Source organism: Drosophila subobscura, chromosome O (genome assembly GCF_008121235.1).
Source record: "Drosophila subobscura isolate 14011-0131.10 chromosome O, UCBerk_Dsub_1.0, whole genome shotgun sequence".
NCBI classification, from domain to species: domain Eukaryota; kingdom Metazoa; phylum Arthropoda; class Insecta; order Diptera; family Drosophilidae; genus Drosophila; species Drosophila subobscura.
The window spans coordinates 26,610,357-26,630,467 of record NC_048533.1 but is presented as its reverse complement, the minus strand read 5'-3'; the positions used below and the strand labels follow the sequence as shown (position 1 = coordinate 26,630,467).

The 20,111-nt window shown below is 48.9% G+C and overlaps 4 protein-coding genes across 4 annotated transcripts in view; 2 read left to right on the top strand and 2 right to left on the bottom strand.

The window, feature by feature from the left end:
• LOC117897941 (box A-binding factor) overlaps window positions 1-723 on the bottom strand; it is a 65,227-nt gene extending 64,504 nt beyond the window's left edge. Inside the window, exon 1 of the mRNA XM_034807033.1 lies at window positions 25-723. The gene's annotated coding sequence lies outside the window, so the exon portion shown is untranslated. The remainder of the gene's footprint in view (window positions 1-24) is intronic.
• Window positions 724-7,040: 6,317 nt separating this feature from the next.
• LOC117896807 (chymotrypsin-1-like) lies at window positions 7,041-8,045 on the bottom strand. Its single transcript, XM_034805311.1, has 2 exons — window positions 7,913-8,045; window positions 7,041-7,822 (listed from the first exon to the last, which is right to left on the bottom strand). Exons 1-2 carry the CDS (start codon window positions 8,022-8,024, stop codon window positions 7,080-7,082), a joined length of 855 nt encoding a protein of 284 aa, XP_034661202.1. The 5' UTR covers window positions 8,025-8,045; the 3' UTR covers window positions 7,041-7,079.
• A 4,552-nt stretch (window positions 8,046-12,597) lies between these two features.
• On the top strand, window positions 12,598-14,256 carry LOC117899482. The gene has a single exon (XM_034809514.1). The coding sequence runs from the start codon at window positions 12,598-12,600 to the stop codon at window positions 14,254-14,256; it is 1,659 nt and encodes a 552-aa protein (XP_034665405.1).
• A 2,432-nt stretch (window positions 14,257-16,688) lies between these two features.
• On the top strand, window positions 16,689-18,383 carry LOC117899481. The gene has a single exon (XM_034809513.1). The coding sequence runs from the start codon at window positions 16,689-16,691 to the stop codon at window positions 18,381-18,383; it is 1,695 nt and encodes a 564-aa protein (XP_034665404.1).
• The last annotated feature ends 1,728 nt before the right edge of the window (window positions 18,384-20,111 follow it).

Genomic DNA, 20,111 nt, shown 5'->3' with positions numbered 1-20,111 from the left:
AAAGTGTTTTGTTGTTCGACTCACCTTGGGGCGGGGTAGTCTTGGAAGATCTCTTGATGCTGGACTGAATCTCTGGTGCAAGGCGATGCGCTGCGTTGCGATGGTTGAGCGATGAATGGTTTAAGGCACGGATCGAATCCAGATACAGATGCGAACGGGACACTCCACTCACACTCATACACAGATTCACACGCACACACACACTGTTGCCTATCCAGGCTCAATCTTTTGAAACGCGGATGTGGACGTGGACTGGCAAAAACTGGCAAGTGAAATATTTATGTAAATTTATTTCAACTTCTTTTTTTTGTTTTGTTGTTTGTTTGTTTGTTTGAATGTGTGTTTGTGGTTGCGGGTAAAATGCATTAAGAGGCACACTTAGCAATTGTCGTTGGGGCAGCGATTTGATTGAAGTTGAAACTGAAGTTGAAGCTGGAGCTGTAGCTGACGCTGGAGATGGAGCTGACGCTGAAGCTGAATGTGAAGTGTCCCCCCAGTGGGGTAGGCCGACAATCCGACTGGCAGGCGAAACGTTGTTTAACAATTGTTTTTTCTGCCGTTTCGTTGTTTGGCAGGATTTGAGTTGTCAATTAGTTTGTTGGGATCTGGTGGGGCCTGCTGCTGCCGCTGCTATCACTCGGTGATTCGGAGGCGCCCGAAGCGCCGTTATCTGGTGTGTGTGTGTATTTTCGATGGGGTGTGTGTTTGTGTTTATGTGTTTAGTTGTGTGCAGCTCGACAAAATAATAAAAAAGACGACAAACGACACCACGAAATGGCAGCAAGTTCGTTGCCCAAGTCTTTTGTTCCAGCTCCAAGCGAACACTGAACGATTGGAAGCGGCGAGGCTGTAGCGGGAATTGGTAGCCGAGGCGGGATCGAACTGTGCGGAGCTGAATTAGAGCCTCTGTTTCTTTATTTGTGAATCGTTAAGATCGCTTTATTGCAACATGTTTCTCTATATACAATATAATTAATTTACTGATACCAATATTTTTTATTGCACGCTCTTTATGTGATCTTTTGGGCAGCCAGTAATTAAAAATGAGTTTAATTTAATTTGATTTTTTATTTATTTCTTTATATGCTCGAAACGAGTTTGTCTCTCTTTTGTGGATATTACTTTATACGCATACGTATGCACAGACATATGTTCAGCCCGATCTTATCGCGGCATAGGGCTATAGGCACTATACACTATTTGTATATATTCCGCATGTACGGTGGAGCCAGCGTATACTACTACTACTATTACTACCTTGATTTGGTTTTATGGCCACACTGAATTGCTTTTTACTGTTGCCAGACTTTTTACGAGCACTATTTGTAAGGTAGCCGCACAATAAAAGATTAGGTTTGAGCGCCAGATGCAGGCGGGATTATCATTTTCATTTTCATTTGCCTCTCAATGTCCATTTCCATTTTGGGTCCCATTTTCATTTCAATTTCCATATCTATTTCGATGGCAGTTCGTTGCCCAAAAAATCGTACGAAAAAAACACACGCAAAACGCAGTGGAAACGCTCGCACGCGACTTCGTAAACGCGCACGCGATTCAGTCACAGAAATTCGCGAACTTCTCGCGTGGAAAAAGCTTTCCTGTCCCACTGCAAAAAACGCGCGCAATTGCAACAAGCTCAAACAGTCCCGCAAGAAAGTCGCACAGAAACTGCAAGAGGATAAAAATTGCAAGCGGCTCCCAAGCTGTTCCAGCCGCAGTCGAGTGCAGGCGACGCTGGCAGCAGGCAGCAGCCGAAGCAGAGACAGCAATGCATTTGCCGGTGCATCAGCAGCAGCAGCAGCAGAGGAGCAACAGTTGCAAAACAGCAAAAAATCTCTGAGCAAAAAAAGCAGGCAACACGAAATAGCAACAACCTCTCGGAGACCGACTGACCGAGTAATACAGTCCAGTCCGCGAAGCATGGAGCAGCGAGCAGGGAGCAGGGGAGGGAATCAGAGGAGTAGAGCAGGCTGCGGTTTGGAGCCCGAGCCGAGCGATCGCACACGAACCTGGAGCAACGGAACGGCTGAAAAAAAACGCCGCTAAGAGCACTGAGAAAACCTGTTGCTCGTCGTCGCTGCCAGCGTCGTTCGTTGCTTCGTGTTTATCGCGGATCGCCGCTCTCTGACGCGCTGCCTGCTCTGACGCTCTCTCTCTTCGCTTTTGGCCTTCCAGTGCAGAGAGAGTGAGAGAGGTTGGCGTAGCGGTTAATTTCCAGTTGGCTGCAATATCAGTTGCCGATCAGCTTTTGACCAATAAAAAAGAGGTTTACGCCAAGCGTCTGGAACGACGCAAGCAGTGCTGTTGGCGTCAACGCAGACCAGGCATTAAGCTAAGAGAGCGCCAGCTAAGAGAGCCACGAAGCCGCTCTTATGGCCAACAAATTGCTTAGGGCCAGGTTCGAACTGATAAGAAATTGAATAAAATTATATGTAAGTATTTCATTAAGCCACAAAAGTGCACACATTTCCTGGCTGGCAACGCCCTGGCATTACGACATTATCAAAGCTCATTTATCAGCAGGCCAAAAGGCACAAAAAACAAACCTGGCCAGAGCATGCCTTGTGTGAAAAATACTAAAATTAAAAGAGTTCTCCGCTGGATAAAAATCATAATTGAAATATTTGGAAAGGTGCCAGAGAGCAGCATCTACCAGAGAAGCCACAGGCTTCAGAAGCTGACAGGCCAACACATGCCACACGTCGAAAGGTTGCGGCTTTGACAATTTAATTGTCACACGCCCGCCACTTTTGGCCAGCTCCCGAGACACGGACACGATGCACAGACTCGGACACCAACACGAACACGAACACGCCGCCTCGAACTCTATTAACGAGGCCCATTGACGGACACTTGAATGGAGAGCCGCTGTCAGGCGAGGAGGAGGAGCCGGACGGTGGCAGCCATAGGAGCTGCATTAACATAAACAAGTGTTGCCGGAGTTCCTTTGGAGGAGCTGCGAAAGGGTAACAGAAACATCTCGAACACTGTCATAAATAACGCGACAATGACAACTTGTTTGGGCCTCTTCTCCCGACCTCACCAACGGCAGTGGCAACGGCAATGGCAATGGCAACGCCATTGGACTCCAACGGAATCGGAATTGGTATCGGAATCGGAATCGCCTAATGCAGCAATTGACGTGCGGCGTTTGCACCTATCCCGGCATTTGATGCCTCCGCGGTCGGGTCGGTCCCCAAGGCGGAGGCCACATAAAAGTGGCGCGGCAATTGCCAACTTTGGTCACTGCCGGCGACAAGTGTAAAACGACTGTCGGCAACTGCTACCGAGACTTGTCCTCCCTGGAGCTGGAGCTGGGCCAAGTGCTGGCTCCTCCTTTTCCTCGGAGCACAGCAGATCCCCGTCAGACGGTTGGACAGTGGGTTTGTGTGTTTATGGCAGCTGCCGTTTGATACTCATTCAAGTGCCGCCTAACATGATTTCGGTGTCATCTGCTTTTCAGCTTTAATATTGCCTGTTTAATGTGACATTTGCTGTTGCTGCGGCCTGTTGCTGTTGCTGTTGCATTATTTATGAGGCATCGATCCTGCCACATTCACCTCTCTCGCTCGCTTGTACTGGCACCGGCACTGGCACTGGCTCTATCGCCTGCTCACCCTCCTCGATGGCATTTTAAACGTTTCACATTTTTAATTTAGTGATGATTGATGTCTTGTCCACGTTGCCTTGACAACGACACACTTGCCTCCGTCTCCGTCTCCGTCTCAGTCTCCCCGTCTCCATCCACATCCAGTCCAGGTCCCGTCTCGGATTCGCATTTGGATTGCCTGTGGGGATACGCAGCTGTGTGTCTCTGGGACAAAAGTCAATTAAGCTGCGATTTAAATGCTGCCCAGGGTCAGCGTCGAGTCCCGAAAGAAAGGAGTGCCCGATGGCCTGGGAAGTGCACTTCTCAAATGGCCGCAAATGTTCTCCGGTTACAATGGAGCCCGTGGCCAATGGCCAATGGCCAGTGAGCGCCGTTTGACCTGATTTTATTTGCACTATTTTACTTTTATTGCTCACTGTTCGGTGCTGCACTGAGAGAAAGAGTCTAGAGTCGGGCGAAGACCAGACAGAGCAGGCTCAAGTGTGGGTAGACTTCTCTCGGTGCACCGCAATGATGCGGAACTGAATACAAAATGAAATTGCATCCACAAATTGCCTGGGCGACGGCCATCGACAATTTCATTTCTCTCTTCGTTTCAGTGGCTGGCTGGTGCTTCCATTTTGAAGTGGGGTTCAAAAGGTTTGGCAAATTATAAATTAAAAGTAAATCGAATCGAATGCTTAGCCATTTGTCTCTGAACTTGAAAGTGGCTTGCAATGTGAAAGCCACGGCCAAAGGGGTCACATCTAGACCGGACCAGCACCAGCAACAGCCTGAGCCCAGAGTAAGCCCCAGCCCCAGCCCCGTACCAGCAGGTGCATGCCAAATCCGTTTGTCAGCACTGTCAGAGTCCGTCTCAGCCTCAGCCTCAGCCACAGTTTTTAGCCTCAACTTAAGCTGGAGAGTCGTGTGTTTTTCCAACTTGTTCTAATTTGCATGCAAACGGATCTGTAGCCGGACTGTGGCGACCTGCCACATGCCATGACGAATTACTTGACACCTGCGACAGGCCATAAAACAGATATCTATTTCGCGTGGGCGGCTCATTTCGGTCGAGTTTGGTTCTGCCTCCGCTCCGGTCCATTCTTTATGTGCACTGCCATCAGCATCGCCATCGCCATCGCCATCGCCATGGCCATCTCAGTCTAGGTTCGTTTGGTTCCATCTCAATCCTACATGTCTGTGTCCATCTCCATCTCCATTTCAATTTGTATTGATTGCAGCAGGTTCGTCTGCTAATTACCATTTGCCAGGAAGAGGAACGTCTCCAACATCTTGCTTCCCAGCAACCAAACAGCTGATTTATGGCCAGGCATTGCCATTTGATGAGTTTGCCATTTGCTGTTGGCCCGTTGGCCTGTCAGCTTTTAGTGCGTGCATCACTCATTGTTACAGTTAGAGAGCTAGCAGCTCTAATTTAATTTAAATGAAACCCACCAAGGAGACACCCGCCTGGTACTGGGTACTGGGTCGACTGCTGTCCTGCCGCTGCTCATTTGTCTGCCTCCAGCCTCTCAGTTTGCAAGCGGATCTCTCTTGCTCCACATCCAAGTCCACGGCTGCCCCTGCAGGTTTTCAAGTGTGTTTGCATTAGTCGAGGTGAAATTTTCCTCACTCACCGGCGTAGGCGGTGGTGGTGCTTCAGCGATGTGTTCCGTCTTTATGGCCCGCCGTTTCCATGCGCTTTAAGACCAGAATCAGCTCGTAGACCTGCACATAGATTGCAATTCATTTCCATTCCATTTGCCAGACATTCAATTCAATTATTTTTTCATTCGCAAGCATTCGGGCTCATTAACAACGATCATCATCATATCTCGTTCGGCGTAGACGGGGGGTAAATACTTACTATCAATTGTCATCTTGGGGGCTCCGAATCGTGGTTGTCATCAGCAGGCCCATGCTTATGACTGTTAATTCATTTCTGCCCGCTCTTATCAACATCGCCATCAGCGCAAAAGCGAACATTTGTTAAACACTAAATGCACTTATTTGTTTGGAGGCAGCCCCCAAGAATGCCATCGGCTCTGGCCACACAGCCACTCACTGCAGAGACCCGACTCTACGAGTATGACTGACAGTAGTTAAGACCCGGCTGCTCAGTGGGGAAGCTACTAAAATGAGGCAGCCAAGCTCTAGCTTGCCAGACTCTGCCACTGCCTCAGACTCTACAGCTTTTGACTCCCACGTTTGTGATGGCGCATTGCACAAATTGCATTATTTGCACGCCGCGCAGTTGCAGCCACAGTGGTTGCTATACCCTTTTTCCAGAGAGAGAATGTTTATTTAAAGCAGATGTTTGTACACCAGAGAAGAAAGTAGATTCATTCGTTTTAACTATTATCTCTCCAATTAAATAGTGGTTTAACTTCCAGGGCATCAAATGCTTCGGTATCTCCGCTTTCTTTGCTTTTGTTTCTGTTGCAGGCAGTTGCTGTTAGTGGCTGACTGTTGTTGTTAGTATTATCATCAACATTGTTCTTGTTTTTGGGCTTTGGCCCGCTTGGCCCTCTTGGCCCGCGCACAACTTTTGCAGCTTCGTTTTTTTTTCCTGCATTTTTTTGTTGTATTTTTTGCTCCTTTGCTCGCTGCGGCACTTGACGCCACGAGAACATAAAAATGCTTTTCAGCACTCGAAATGATGATGACTACGACTCGGCGGCTGCTGCTGCTGCTCCAGCCTATGCTGCTGCCTCTGCCCCTTGTTCAACTAAACTACTCCAGTCGGAATAGCATTTTAATAGACAAAAAACTACTCGACACGACGACCCAGAGCCACAGAGCCTCAGCTCTCAGAGAGTCAGTAAACATGTGAAAATACTTTGGAAGAAGGAATTGCCAGCACACGCTTTTCTAATTTAAGAACCTTTCGCTGCATGTCCAGAAATTTGACATCACAGCAATGTTATCTAAGCCACAAACGGAATCCAGTTAGCTGCCCCACTCCGAAGAGAGGGCGAATAAAGGACGCCCTGTGCAGCACTTGACTTGCCTGCCCCATTTGCCGTTGCTTGGGGGTGGTGGGTGTTGCTGCTGCTGTTCCTGCTGCCTCTGCTGCTGTAATGAGCAACTTTTCGTGTATGAGTCTCCAGCATTCGGGTCTGATTCAGTGCTGGAGCGCCCGTTTGTGTCTGATTCAGTGCTGGAGCTGTTGAGTGAAGTGCTCATCATGACAGCTGCAGAAATGCAGCCGAGACGAAGATGATTTATAATTGTCATCGACTTCCTGGTTGTGTTATTCAAACGGGCGATGAAACGGGTGATCATGGCCAGAGAAGATTCATTTCAACACCTGCTCTAGAGAATGTTCTACGCGAGCAGGCTGCTCCTTGGGGCTGGAGGGGCTAGGAGGAGTCTTTCTGACAGGTTTAGCTCATTATCTTATCATCATAATCGTCAGTTCGCATTGGTAGCCAGATTACTACAAAAATACCGAAACGACTACATAAATTATTTCTCATTGAGACTTTTATGCCAAAACTCTCCTCCTGTTTACAGGTTTCCGCTTTGAATTTGATGTTGTTTTGCCACTCTGAAAATAATCTTCTTTACTGGATTCGCTGAAGAGCTTGTCGTGGGGAAATAGCATCGCTTCCCTGCATACGCAATCCTGGTAGAGACAGTCACGGGTGATTGTTTGAATGAAGTCGTAGTACATCCACATGGAGGCAAAGACATCGGGTATGTTATCGCCACAGGCGAGACCATAGCTCACCACGCCCACCAGCCTATCCTTGAGGACGAGGGGGCCGCCGGAGTCGCCGCTGCAGGTGCCGCCGGCGAAGAAGGCGCAGAGGCCGCCCACGTCCACGCCGTCTGTCCCATCAGTCCCATCCGAACTGTAATACTGTTGGCACTCCTCCAGCGAGATGGCTGTCATAATTATCTTCTGCAGTTTCTGGGGATACTCCTCGACAGGCGAACTTTCCTTTGACAACTCCACATACGAGATGGCGCCCCAGCCTGTGGTAAGTAACTTTGAGCCCGGCGGCACTGGCCGCCAATCGATTGTGATGGGCTTTACAAACTCTCCGTACTGGATGGCCTCGGCTGTCCGGATGAGGCCCACGTCGTCGGCGTGAACATTCGGATCGTAGCGGCAGTGGGGAATCATGTACTCGGCGTTGTAGCGCTTTCCCTCGAACTCCTTGGACAGATCCGTGACGCCCACTAGTATGGAGGGCAGGTGATTCAGGAGACAATGCGCCGCCGACAAGACCCAAAAGGGGGTCACAATCGAACCACCACAAAAGTGCCAGCCCCCTATCTGAAGGGACACTTGGTAGGGGGCCAGTCCCACCTCCGCATCCTCGCCATTGATGACCCGCCGGTCCAGGGCTTCGACAACTTGACAGGACAGGAGACAGCACAGGACAACAAGCAGCAACGACACAGACCTGTGACTGTTGGGCATTCTGGAGTGGAATGTCCAACGACTGGGCATGGGCTAAAAGTCTTGGTAAATCAATTGGTTTCTCTTTCTTATCACATTAGTTGCGCATTCCATTGGCTACAGAATGATTACTCCATGGATTTGAGTGTTTGGAAGTAGCCGCTAGTGGCAGCAGCAGCAGCAGCAGTTCCGCATCCAACTAGCAGGAGGCAGAACCTCTAGATTATGCAATGCCAGACAGCAGACGGGGTGTTGTGGTGGTGGGGCTATGGCTGGCAATTAATTTAATTACAAACGGCATGAGAGCTCGCCACGCCCTGAATTTATTTTAATTAGCCCGATATTCGCTTCATTATATTTACATACATCAAATCGCAGCTCAGGCGAGGCAGCGAAGCGTTGCCAAGAAATGGTTCGGTCTAATAAGTGGCATTTATAATTTTATTGACTGCCAGGCCAACCCAGCAACAGCAACAGCGACGGCAATGGCAACGGCCACTGCATTGCTCTGCTGCTGCGGATAGCCAAGTGAGATCGATGGATGGCGAGTTCTGAGATATAGTTTTGAAATCCATGGCAGCAGAAGAGCCGCCGGCTCGAACTAAATTTGGTCATATGCCAGCCAGATCGATGCTAAGTTTTTCGACATTAGTCTGTCGCTTTTTTTGTTGTTGTCGAGAGCCGAGAGCTGTCACGCCGCACAGAACTGCATGAGGAAACCACACAAATTGGAAATATTCCAACCAAATTAGATGAATTCCGAATACACTTTTTGCACTTAGATTGATCTTATTTGTTGTTCAGCTTTCCTTGCGGGAAATCAAAGATTTAAAAACTGAATTCTTGTAAATGGAAAACGACTAAAGACGTCCATGGACCCTCTTTTAGGGCATTTGTAATGCTCGTCAGAGCGGGTGCTCTTAGGTTCCGCCGGTTTGGAGCATGTTTGCTAAGCGGGCACACGTCGAATCACCGGCCAGGGCCGGGCCGGGCCGTGCCGGGCTTAGCCTCCGCCTCTGACATATTCCTTGTTGGCGGCGCACGACTTGGGCTAAGGACCCAACCTCGAGCCACTCTGACACGGATTGAGGGCATCATTATGATGTGACTGTGACGGGGCCCAGGCCACCTTTCGGGAGGGGCTGCCATCAACATTTTCATTTTCATTTTCGTTTGGCATAGAATCGCCGCTGCCGAAGCTGCTGCCCCTGTGCCTCGTTTCGTTGCCATGTGGCACATTTATCAGAAAAATGCCCAACTCCTGACATTTGGCCAGCCACTTGAACTGGGTTAGCAGTGCAGTCTTGGTCGTCGTCGTCGTCACCGCATTGCTCTTGTCCGCTGCCAGCTCCGAGCTCATTAATTTTATTTGTTGCCAAAAAATGATTGTTTCGTCGCCGCCGGGGCACCATCGCTTGGCCATCGCTTGCCTGGATTTCTCAATCTCTCGCAAGATTTTCTAAAACTGAAATCGAATTGGGAAATCAAAACATGGGACGTACTGGCATTGCCAGAATTTGTAATTAAAGGGCGAGCCGAATCAAAGGGCGGTCCGAGGCCGATAATTAAGTTTTTAATGATTCGCATTTGGCTTGTACTCGTCGTGGAGCTTGGCTCGGCTCGTACAAGCTGGCAAATCAATTAGCGCCCGCAGCTAATAATAACCATGAGCCTAACAAATGAGAGACCAGCCGAGACCGAGACCGAGACCAAATCGTTTTGACAATTGCAGCCGAAATACGCCCAAACCAAACCCAAGCCAGGCCAGGCCGGAGCATGCCCGAGCCCCGTCGGACAGGCAATCTTTGATGTAATCTGGGGAATTGGCGTCGTTGGCCTGAAATATGTTTTATCGCATTTATTATCAGCCGCACCAAATCGTCTATAATTGAAAAACTGTTAACTAGATTAGCTGCCATTAGAGCGGGAGACGAACGCGTATTTGCCCCGCCCGCCAAAATGACCAAATGCCCGATCCGGCCTGGGTCCAAGTCCTGGTTCGGGCGGAGGCGGTGAGGCGGTTGAAGCGGCTGCAGCTCGTAGCCAGTTTTGTGGCCATTTAGTTGGTCCACGCCGATAGATAAGCCCCATTCCAGCGCGCACTTGATCGTTTAGTTAGTTGACTTGGCCAAAATGGCGCTGGCCAGATACATAAATAAACGACAGCTGCCCCAAAGGGACATGCCATCCATTCTCCATTTTCGAATTTTGTTTATTTATTTAAGTGCCTTCGAATCAGCCTTTTTACTTGGCTCTCTTTGAAATCTAATTAAGTTGTTTAAGTGGAATTTGTGGCCATAAAATTATGCAAATCTCTGCGCCACCGCCACCACTATGCCTGCCCCTCGTCCCCTCTCTCGATGGCAGACACTCTGCGGATGCATATTTGCATTGGTAATTTGCACGCCAAAAGCCAGAGGCCCCCGCGGACTCTACTCTCGGCTCAGGCTCGTAAATCATAAGTGGGTGAGTTACGGTTCGTAAGTAATTTTTGTTTTTCCAACTGCTTAGCGCTCGCCAGGCGCCACTCTTGGCTGGCAGGGGGCTGCTCGCGACTCCCCGCCAGAACTCCTGGGCCGAATGAAAGTGAAAGCATTTTGCACAGCAGGATTCTTAGAACAATTGCAGCACTCAGTGGGCACAAGGCAAACCCTCTTAATCACGGCCTCAAGTACTTAACTGTGTCACCAAAGTTGATTTTTGTTTTCCTCTTGGCTGATGTTAATTTTACGATGACTGCTCCTTATGGTCAAAAAGAAGAAGGTGGATGGATGGAGGCTGGTTTGGGCTTGGGCTTGGGTTTGGATGTTTAGTGCCCACACAGACAGACAGACAGACAGACAGGCAGGGCATAAAGATGTCAACGCTTAACTTATCAAGACCGTTCAACAAACACGAACATGAACACGGCGGCAAATGGCAGTGGCCAACGCCAACGACGATGACGATGACGATGAGTATGACAATGATGTTAATACAATCAAAAAAACTACAATAATTTCTTCTTTGGGTTTTATTTGCGTGTCGCTGCCGTTGCCGTTGCAGCGGCCGTTGCTTTTGCTTCTGTTGCTGCTGGTCACAAAATACAAGTAGCGCCCACCGCTGACCGTTTATCAAACAACAATAAACTGTAATTTATGAAAAATGCTTGTAAAATGACGATAAAACAAGTGCCAGACAGTCCACCGACCACGATCACAACAGCAACAACAACAGCTTGATGATGATGCTGCTGATGATGATGATGATGATGACATGGACATCGCTGCTAGTCTTGTGCAGAGTTGGTTCCAGCAAGTGGTGTGTGTGTGCATCTGCTGCAGTAGCAGCAGCACCGCCAGCCTCTGCATCTCTGGTGGGTGTACGGATGTATGCCAGAGTCTGCGGAGGAGACAAACAATCCATTTGGCTGGTATGCGAGTGGCGAGTGGCTGTGGTGGGGTCGGGTTCGGGGGTCTACGATCCCCAGCTGCATCTTCACATTTGGCCCGAACATTTGACCATTGTCAACACGCTGGTTTCTTGTTCGAGCGGCCAGCAATTGTCTTGGATACCCAATAATATTCACTGTCGGGAGGCGTATTGGTTTGTACGGAAATAATAATATAAATGGCATTAAAACTGTACGAATTAATCCTCTTTCTATCTCTTAGCAATCTCTACGTTATGGCTAAGAAGTGCGCTACATTTATGCAGAATCTGTAATATTATCAATAATTATTAAAAATAAAATAAAACTCAAATTCTGTAGTGTTTTTAGGGTATTTTTAGTGTCGGGAGTCATTTTACTGGAACCTTCTCACTTGTTTATTTGGGTCACTCTGGCGACAGGTCAGGACTGCCACAATTTGTGTGCGTTGCAACTTTTGCTTTCGAGCGTTGGCGCTGTGCCTCTTCAATTTTGCTACCTTTTCCTCCATCCCGGTTGTATTTTCATTGCATTCAGAGACAGCGTGCAGAAGTGTGCAAGTCAGCCCTTAAAAACGCTGACAAATCGAAAAGAACCACACGTCTCTGTTCCACACGAGTCAGTCCATGCCTCAAATGTAACCCGTTGCACTGTTTTGATTCAAGCCTTAGGGACAGGACTTTCTGTCTTTCTGTATGAAAATATATGTATTTGTTGGCCTCTGCTGTGGAGCTCACTGTCCATCCACTATGTCAATGTTTGCATTTGCTGGAACAACTTTTAAGTGGAGTACCATCGGGTGAGACAATAATGAAGGGTAGCATAGTTTCTATGTCAATATGTAACAGGGGGAATAAATCGTTGAACTTGATTTTTTTTTAGTGTTATTTCCCAATTTGACGAGTAATACTAATCTAAAATCTCATTAGACCATTAAATTTCGATATAAAAATATTTCAGAAATCTTTAAAACTCGAAAGTCTCTTATTGCCATCACTTTTTGCTGCTGGCGCGTGTCTAATAAGTAGTCGACATTTGTTCTATATTTAATTGTGATTAAATCGGGAAAACGTCACTCCATCGGTGGAAAATTAAGTTACAGTTCTGTGGGCAATGGAAAAAGTTAACTTATATTTATAGTACATCATTTCCTGGATGAGCTCAGACCGCTGTCAGTGCTCAAACATGTCGCGACGGAACAGTTCTCTCACCGAAGGACTCTTCACTCGGCTTGTATCGGTTATTAGTCGCAGTCCGAATGTGATGACCATCTTCTACTATAACCCCGTTGGAACGGACTGCCACTTGGAGGAGTATCTACGCCCTGCCGCTGCTTCGAATATTCCATTATTTATTTGGCGTTCGGTTCAAACTGTTGTTCAGCTCAATGGGATCCTTGACGAGGGATTCCTGGTGCTGGCCTGTTTGCCGGGCGTGCATCGGGAGGATCTGCTGAGAGGATTGTCCAATAGTTTGCGCTACTTGCGGCAGGCCTGGCTGCTCATCGAGTTGGCTGCGACGCAGGACGACGAGCAGTTGGTCACCAAGGTGCTAGAGTTCTGCCTTCGAACGGATATGATCAACGCCAATGTGATCTTGAGTAACTGTGAAGCATCCCGGACAGTTTACGGATACGAAGCGTATCCAGGGTTTTCATTGAGGAAACAATTCTTTGGACTGGACACACCGATCTCCAGCCTTTACCCCGATAAGGTACGGAATCTTCATGGCTTTCAGCTACGCACAATGCCGGATAACTCCGAACCGAACACTCTACTCTACAACGATCAGCAAGGTCGTTCGCAGATTCTGGGCTATGTGTGGAACATGCTGGTGGAGTTTGCGCGTAAACACAATGCCCATCTACAGCTGATTGGCCAGCCGGTGCAGGGCAAGACCCTGAGCCACGTCCAGATGTTGGATCTGGCCAGTGACGGCCGCGTGGACGTGGCAGCCAGTGTGCAGCCGATTTCGATGCGATACCTTGACCGCTACCACGAGTACGCCTATCCCGTGCACAGCGCCAGCTGGTGCACAATGCTGCCCATGGAGAGGCAGCTGGAAGTCAGTGAAGTCTTCACCTGGACAGTGCCTGCCCAGACGATTGCCCTGCTGGTGGTGCTGTGGCTGCTGCACGAGTTTCTGCGCGGACGCTGGCAGCGGCACAGGCGACTCCAGGCCATCGGTTGGCTGGTGCTGGCCACTCTGCTCACAGCTAACTACCAGGGAAGACTCCTGAGTCTGCTGTTGGAGGCACCCACAGAACCGCCCATCGACAGCTTCCAGGCGATGGCCAACTCCAAGCTGCACATCTTCGGACTACGCTCCGAGTACGCCGCCTACGATTTCGATATGCGCACGAGATTCGCCAGCATTTTCCGGCTCAGCAATCTCGCCTCGGAGCTGATCCAGCTAAGGAACTCCCTGAACACAAGCTTCGCCTATACGGTGACCAATACCAAATGGCAGCTCTATGCGGAGCAGCAGGCACACAGCTCTCGGCCCCTCTTCCGCTACTCCACGGACCTCTGCTACTACCAAATGGTGCCCTTCGCTTTGGTCATTCCCGAGAACTCGCCACTCCGCCACACCTTGCACCACTTCATGCTGCAGCTGGCCGAGTCCGGACTGTTTGACCATTGGGTGGATCGGAGCTTCTACTACATGGTCCAAGCGGGTCGCCTCCACATACGGGACCTCAGCGAGGGGCGTCCCATCAGGCCGCTGTCCAACGAGGACCTGGCCAATGTGTTCCTGAGCTACGGTGTTTGTGTCCTAATTAGCCTGTGGCTGTTTGCCTGCGAGCTGCTTGTGCGCCGGGCCAAGTCCTGGCTCGGCTTTTAATTATCCTCGCGACAATTACGCGTGGAAAATTTGTTGGCTGTGATGTGCGCGCGATAAAGCCACAATGGACTAAGGACTCCTCGACTGAAACCCCTTTCCACCTTCGGCAAATAGAGACAAAAGCCAGGCAAACAACAAAGGGAAAAGGGAAACTTTTTGTTTCACTTCGTGACGGTGACGAGGGTTCTGCCGTGGGTCCTGCTCCTGCTGGAACTGACAGTAGTTAACAATGCTGTTGGCATCGCTGAGTGGTTTCCTACTGTCTTACACTTACACCTTCGTGTCGGCTGTTCTCTGCATTTTTTGTCGACGGCAAAGCCAAATAAAACTAAATGCAAATTGCCTCCTACGAAGACACCGCAGCGACACGACGAGCACCACGAAATGGGAGACGAACAAATCAGAGTCAAACCCCGCTTCCCAGCTGCAAAAAAGTGCCCAAACAAACCCCAGACAAACCACAACAAATTCACCAAATTATGTTAAAACCTTGGCAGTAAACAATGAAGAAGGAGAAGAAGTCTAGCACCAACAAATTTGTGGCCTACTCCCGCCAGTTGGGGAACCAAGGGATGTCTGTCTTTTACACTCCATGGCACTCTCTATGGTGGTAGGACAACGCAAGAAGTGTCTGATTCGTTGGCCCGTTTTGATTAACATAAAGCGAATAATAGACATCGACTGCAAGCAAACAGCAACAGCAACAGCAACGTGAACAAATTTGATTTCACGATTTTGCACTATTTAGCCAGAGAAGAAGTCGAAGTCGAATCCAAATTCAAAGCTCAGCCAGCCCAACACCTGCAACTGCATCAGTAAGAGCCACGGCAACGAGATACTTTTGTGTAATTTCGACAAGCGAAGATGCAGCTTCAAAGCTGTCAAAGATGTGTTGCAACATCGCACATCTCAATTTCAATTTCAATTTCAAATGAGCTCTTGTTAGGCAAATGCATCGACTGTCGAGGAAAACCTTTCAACCAAATTATTTGACCCTGTTAGCATGTTTGCACGCAAATGCCTCCATGCCTAGTGCAGATATGATGGAGTAATAAATTTAATAAATATGGTAATGGCTTTTTAGCATTTTCAGATGACCCAGAAATATCCTCCCAATCCATTTAGATATGTGTATTTTGTGGGATGGAACAATTGGCAGGCCAAGAGCAATTTATGACACACAAGAAGCGCCACGACTTTGTTGACAAATTTCCACAAAACACGAAGCCTGGGGGAATGAATTATGTCGCCGTGATAGACGGGAAAATGAAGCCAGAATCATTGCAACGTAAAAGGTGAGATGCGGGGGCGTGCCAAAAGCCAAACTCCAAGAGGCACGACATGTGAGACAATTTCGAATCGTGCTCTTGGTGTCCCCGGGAGAGTGCCGCCGCCATTAGTTGTCCTCCTCCCGTCCTCCCATCCTCGAGTCTCTCGGAGAAGTCTTTCCAGCCAGCCACTCGAGCCGCTGCTTATAATTTGCTGCAAATTATTAAACGATCAGTCCCAGCCAGCGAAGGTCAGCGAAGAGGAAACTACGCAGGCCGACCGCCGACCGCAAGAGGCAAGCGGCAAGCGATCCACATAACTTTCTCCGCAAGACGGATGCGAGGGTGTTGTCAGATGCCATGAAGGATCAGTGGAGTTAAGCCTACGTCGACCATAAAACGTCAAGCCAGGCAGAAACAAAATGCCGCTTTGCACGCTGAATGGCAGTGGCAACAAGTGAGAAGCATACCGACGACCTTATACTCTGACAACGAAAATCCATGGAGAATTTGTTGATAGGGAATGACGATATGGCTATGATTTATATTTATGGGAAAATTAATTAAATAAAAATAATTGTATTACCCACCAATGTCCCATACTGCTGCTTAAAACTGTGTTGTCCCTTCTTGTCAGTGTACAAAATGAAGCCAGCAAATATTTCGGCTTAAAAATTCTACAGCTGCAGCTGACTGGTTGTCGGTTGTTCGACGCTGGTTACTGGAATTGGGGCCTCTGGTTCCGAATTGGCATATTTTCTCTCTGTGGTTTTTGTTTTTTATTTCTGCCTTGTTTTTGCTCACATTTCGGGTGCCCTGCCCTAAACAAGTTGAAAGGTCAGGAATTTATGGATTTTACACGGCTGCAGAGACATTCCCAGATGCCCGTAACTTCAACAGTTTGACAACGCTTCGCCTTGACCCTTTTGCATGTTCATAAAGGTGCTCGTAGAAGCGCAGAAGCTCAGTGGAGCGATTATCACTGAGTAAACTTTTCATTTCCCTCGGTGCAATTGTCCTTCCCTAACTATTATTAGCTGTTGGCGATGGGAGTCCGATAAGAGCCTTGATTTCATTACCAAAGCAAATAGGAGCAGAGGCAAACAGAGCTGCAAGCAACTGCGAGCCTCGCTTGTCCTTCAGTTCTGGTTTAGGGTCCGCGACATGTTGGCTCACTTCAGTCCGAGCATTTCCCTGGAACTGTTCGATCTGTATGGTCTGGTGCTGCAGCTCCTGGTGCCCGGAGAGACCACCGTGTTCTACTACAATCCAAGCGGTCTCAACTGCAGCTTGGATTGGCTCTGGCAACGGAACCTGTCCACCAATCCTCAGATTGTCTGGCAGAAAAATGAGCCCGCAGTGGATCTAGCTCAGCATTTTAACAGCAATCTCTTTGTGCTGGCCTGCCTCTCGCGGGAGTCCATTGAGATGGAGCTCGGGGGCCTGTCCTCCAGTCTGAGCCACCTTCGAGGGGCGCGTGTGCTGATCGAAGTAGCGGACACTGCCAACCCCAACGAGGATCTTCTGGCTACTAACATACTGTCGTTGTGTCTCAAGAATAGCATGTTAAATGTGATGCTGTACTTCCAGCAATGGAGTCGCCATCTTATCATCTATAGCTTTCGAGCTTTCCCACACTTTCAACTCATCAAGCAGAATATTCTCACCCAGGGCCCAGCCAGACTCCAAATGTTTGTGGACCAATTGGCAGATTTGGGTGGCAAAGAGATTATAGCCATTCCGGACTTGTCGCCACCAAACACATTCGAGTACAAGGATGCGAGTGGAGAAACGCGATTTGCTGGCTACCTCTGGAGGTTCATCGCGGAATTTGCAAGCAGCTTGGGCGGCAGGCTGAAGGCGTCGAACCCCACATGGGTTTCGGGCAGGACAGCTGCCAGTCTGTACATGCTGGAGCTGACGAGGAATGCCAGTGTGGACTTTGGACTCACGACCACCATGATAACAGAGAAGTCCTTCAAGAACTACTATCAGTACACCTATCCCATGCTCTACTCCAGCTGGTGCACAATGCTGCCCATGGAGCGACCCATGCCCGTGCACTCGCTGTTCCATCGGATAATGAGCTGCGAGGCAGTGGTTGTGGTGGTGACAGCCAGCCTGGTTCTGGGCCTACTCGTACCGGCTATACTCAAATATCTGGGCATCAACTTTCGTGGCAGATTGGTGCATCTGACGCCCCGACTGCTGGCCCTCGTCCTCGTCTGTGCCTGCGCGGCCCAACTGCTCTCCCTGCTGATCTCGCGTCCCACCTCTGCCCGGATTGATAGCTTTGATGATCTGCTGCGGTCCAGTCTGAAGATTTTTGGTATGCGCAGCGAGTTCTATTTCTTCGATGGCGATTTTCGGGCCAAGTATGCGTCGGCATTCCATTTGACCAACGATCCCAGCGAGCTCTACGACAATCGAAACTATTTCAACACCAGCTGGGCCTACACCATCACCACCGTCAAGTGGGCTGTCATCAACGCCCAGCAACTGCACTTCTCGCGTCCCGTCTTTCGGCTGTCCCACAACATGTGCTTCCATGGGTTCATGCCGGGCAGCCTGCTCATCCCGCCGGAGTCTGTCTACAGGGACCGCCTCCATCACTTCATTCTGCGAATGGATCAGTCGGGTCTGATTGCTTACTGGATCCGCATGAGCTTCTACGACATGGTCCGGGCCGGACGCATGACCATCAAGGACTACAGTCAAACGCAGCAGCTGCATGCCCTCACCCTGAATGACTTTCGGCTGGCGTGGCACCTGAGTCTCTTGGGAGTAATAATTTCCCTCGTCGCATTTGTGCTAGAACTGCTGCGATTCTACATACCCGTCTTTCTCAACAGCCTCTAGAGGAACACTTTGTTATTTGGTTATTTTCGCTGTACTCGTATATAAAAATAAATGCAAATTGCTTACCAGGAAGACACCGCAGAAACACGACGAGCGAGCGCCACGAAATCAGACCCCAAATGCGAAAGAAGAAAAAAAACCACAAGAAATCCACCAAATTATGTAAAGCCTTGCCAGCAAACACCAACAAATCTGTGGCCTAGTCCCGCCAGAAGGGGGACCAAGGGATGCCTGTCTTTTACACTCTGGCACTCTCTGTGGTGGTAGGACAACGCAAGAAGTGTCTGATTCGTTGGCCCGTTTTGATTAACATAAAGCGAATAATAGACATCGACTGCAAGCAAACAGCATCAGCAACAGCAACAGCAACGTGAACAAATTTGATTTCACGATTTTGCACTATTTAGCCAGAGAAGAAGTCGAAGTCGAAGCCAAATCCAAAGCTCAGCTCCAACACCTGCAACTGCCACGGCAACGAGATACTTTTGTGTAATTTGGACAAGGGAAGATGCAGCTTCAAAGCTGTCAAAGATGTGGCGCAATGTGGCACATCTGAAATTGAAATTCACAAGTTTATTAGAAACAGTTTTACAACAGTTGTGGAATGGTTTCGGCACAGTTTGAAGTCATTTTTTATCATTTTGATTCATTGTCGCACTAGGAACACATCTTATCTGGACATATTTGATTGTGTTTCAAGTTTCTTAATGTTGCCATTGAGTTCTGGAATTGGCATTGTGTGGTGATTTATCTGATTTATTTTGAAATTCCACGCCAGAAAGGGAAAACAATCTGCCTTTACCTTGGGACCGTCTTATGAGTCATTTATGCAGACCACCATTGGTGGGGACTTCCACTGTGGCTGCGACTGTGGCTGTCCAGGTGTTCAATTAAGCACTGACGTTGACCTTAATACGCAGGCTGCTGAAAACGGATTGAAAAAGTGCCAGAATTTCTGACAAATTGTCGCCGAATGTGCGCCGAAATCAAGTTTATGGTCAGCCGCACAAAATGTGGCAGCAGCAGTGGCCTCGGCATCAGCATCAACATCAGTGGCAAAGATGTCAACGAATTCTATACGGTTATCGGAGCCATCGCTTAGAAAGTTGCTGCCTAGCGGTCTGGCATTAAAATGCCAGAGGAAATCGTCAGGCGGATAGCCGATTGTTGAGTGCCGAGTGCCGATTCCAAGGTGTTAAAATATGCATTAAAATTGCTGATGAAGCGGCTTGTTCGCTGGCAGGATTACCAAATATTTGCGGCTGTCGCTGCCAAAAGTCAAAAGAAATCAATCAAAATGCCACAATCAACAACAACTACCACCGCAAGGCGCCAAAAGGCAACAAAAGGCCGCAGCGAAACCCACACCAACACCAACAACAACAACAGACAGAAGCGACAGCATGACGTGTGCCTAAGACGCTTAGTGGCTGCTGCAAGTCGAGATCAGCAGCAGCAAAGCTCCAGCACCAACTCCAGCTCCAGCTCCAGCAACATCCAACGGCAGACAAGAGACGGCCCCGTGTCTCTAAGTGGACAACAAAACGCCTCCAACACTTTTGGGGCGCGAAAAATGTGTTTGCCATGCAGTTTCTCTCTGGCCAGGCCAAGTGTTTGCCTCCAACTGAATGCCTAATGCGGCAGTTGCAGTGTTGCAGTGTTGCAGATGTAGTGGATGCCGCACTTGTAGTTGCAGTTGCAGTTGCAGGGGCGTGCTCTCCGGGATAT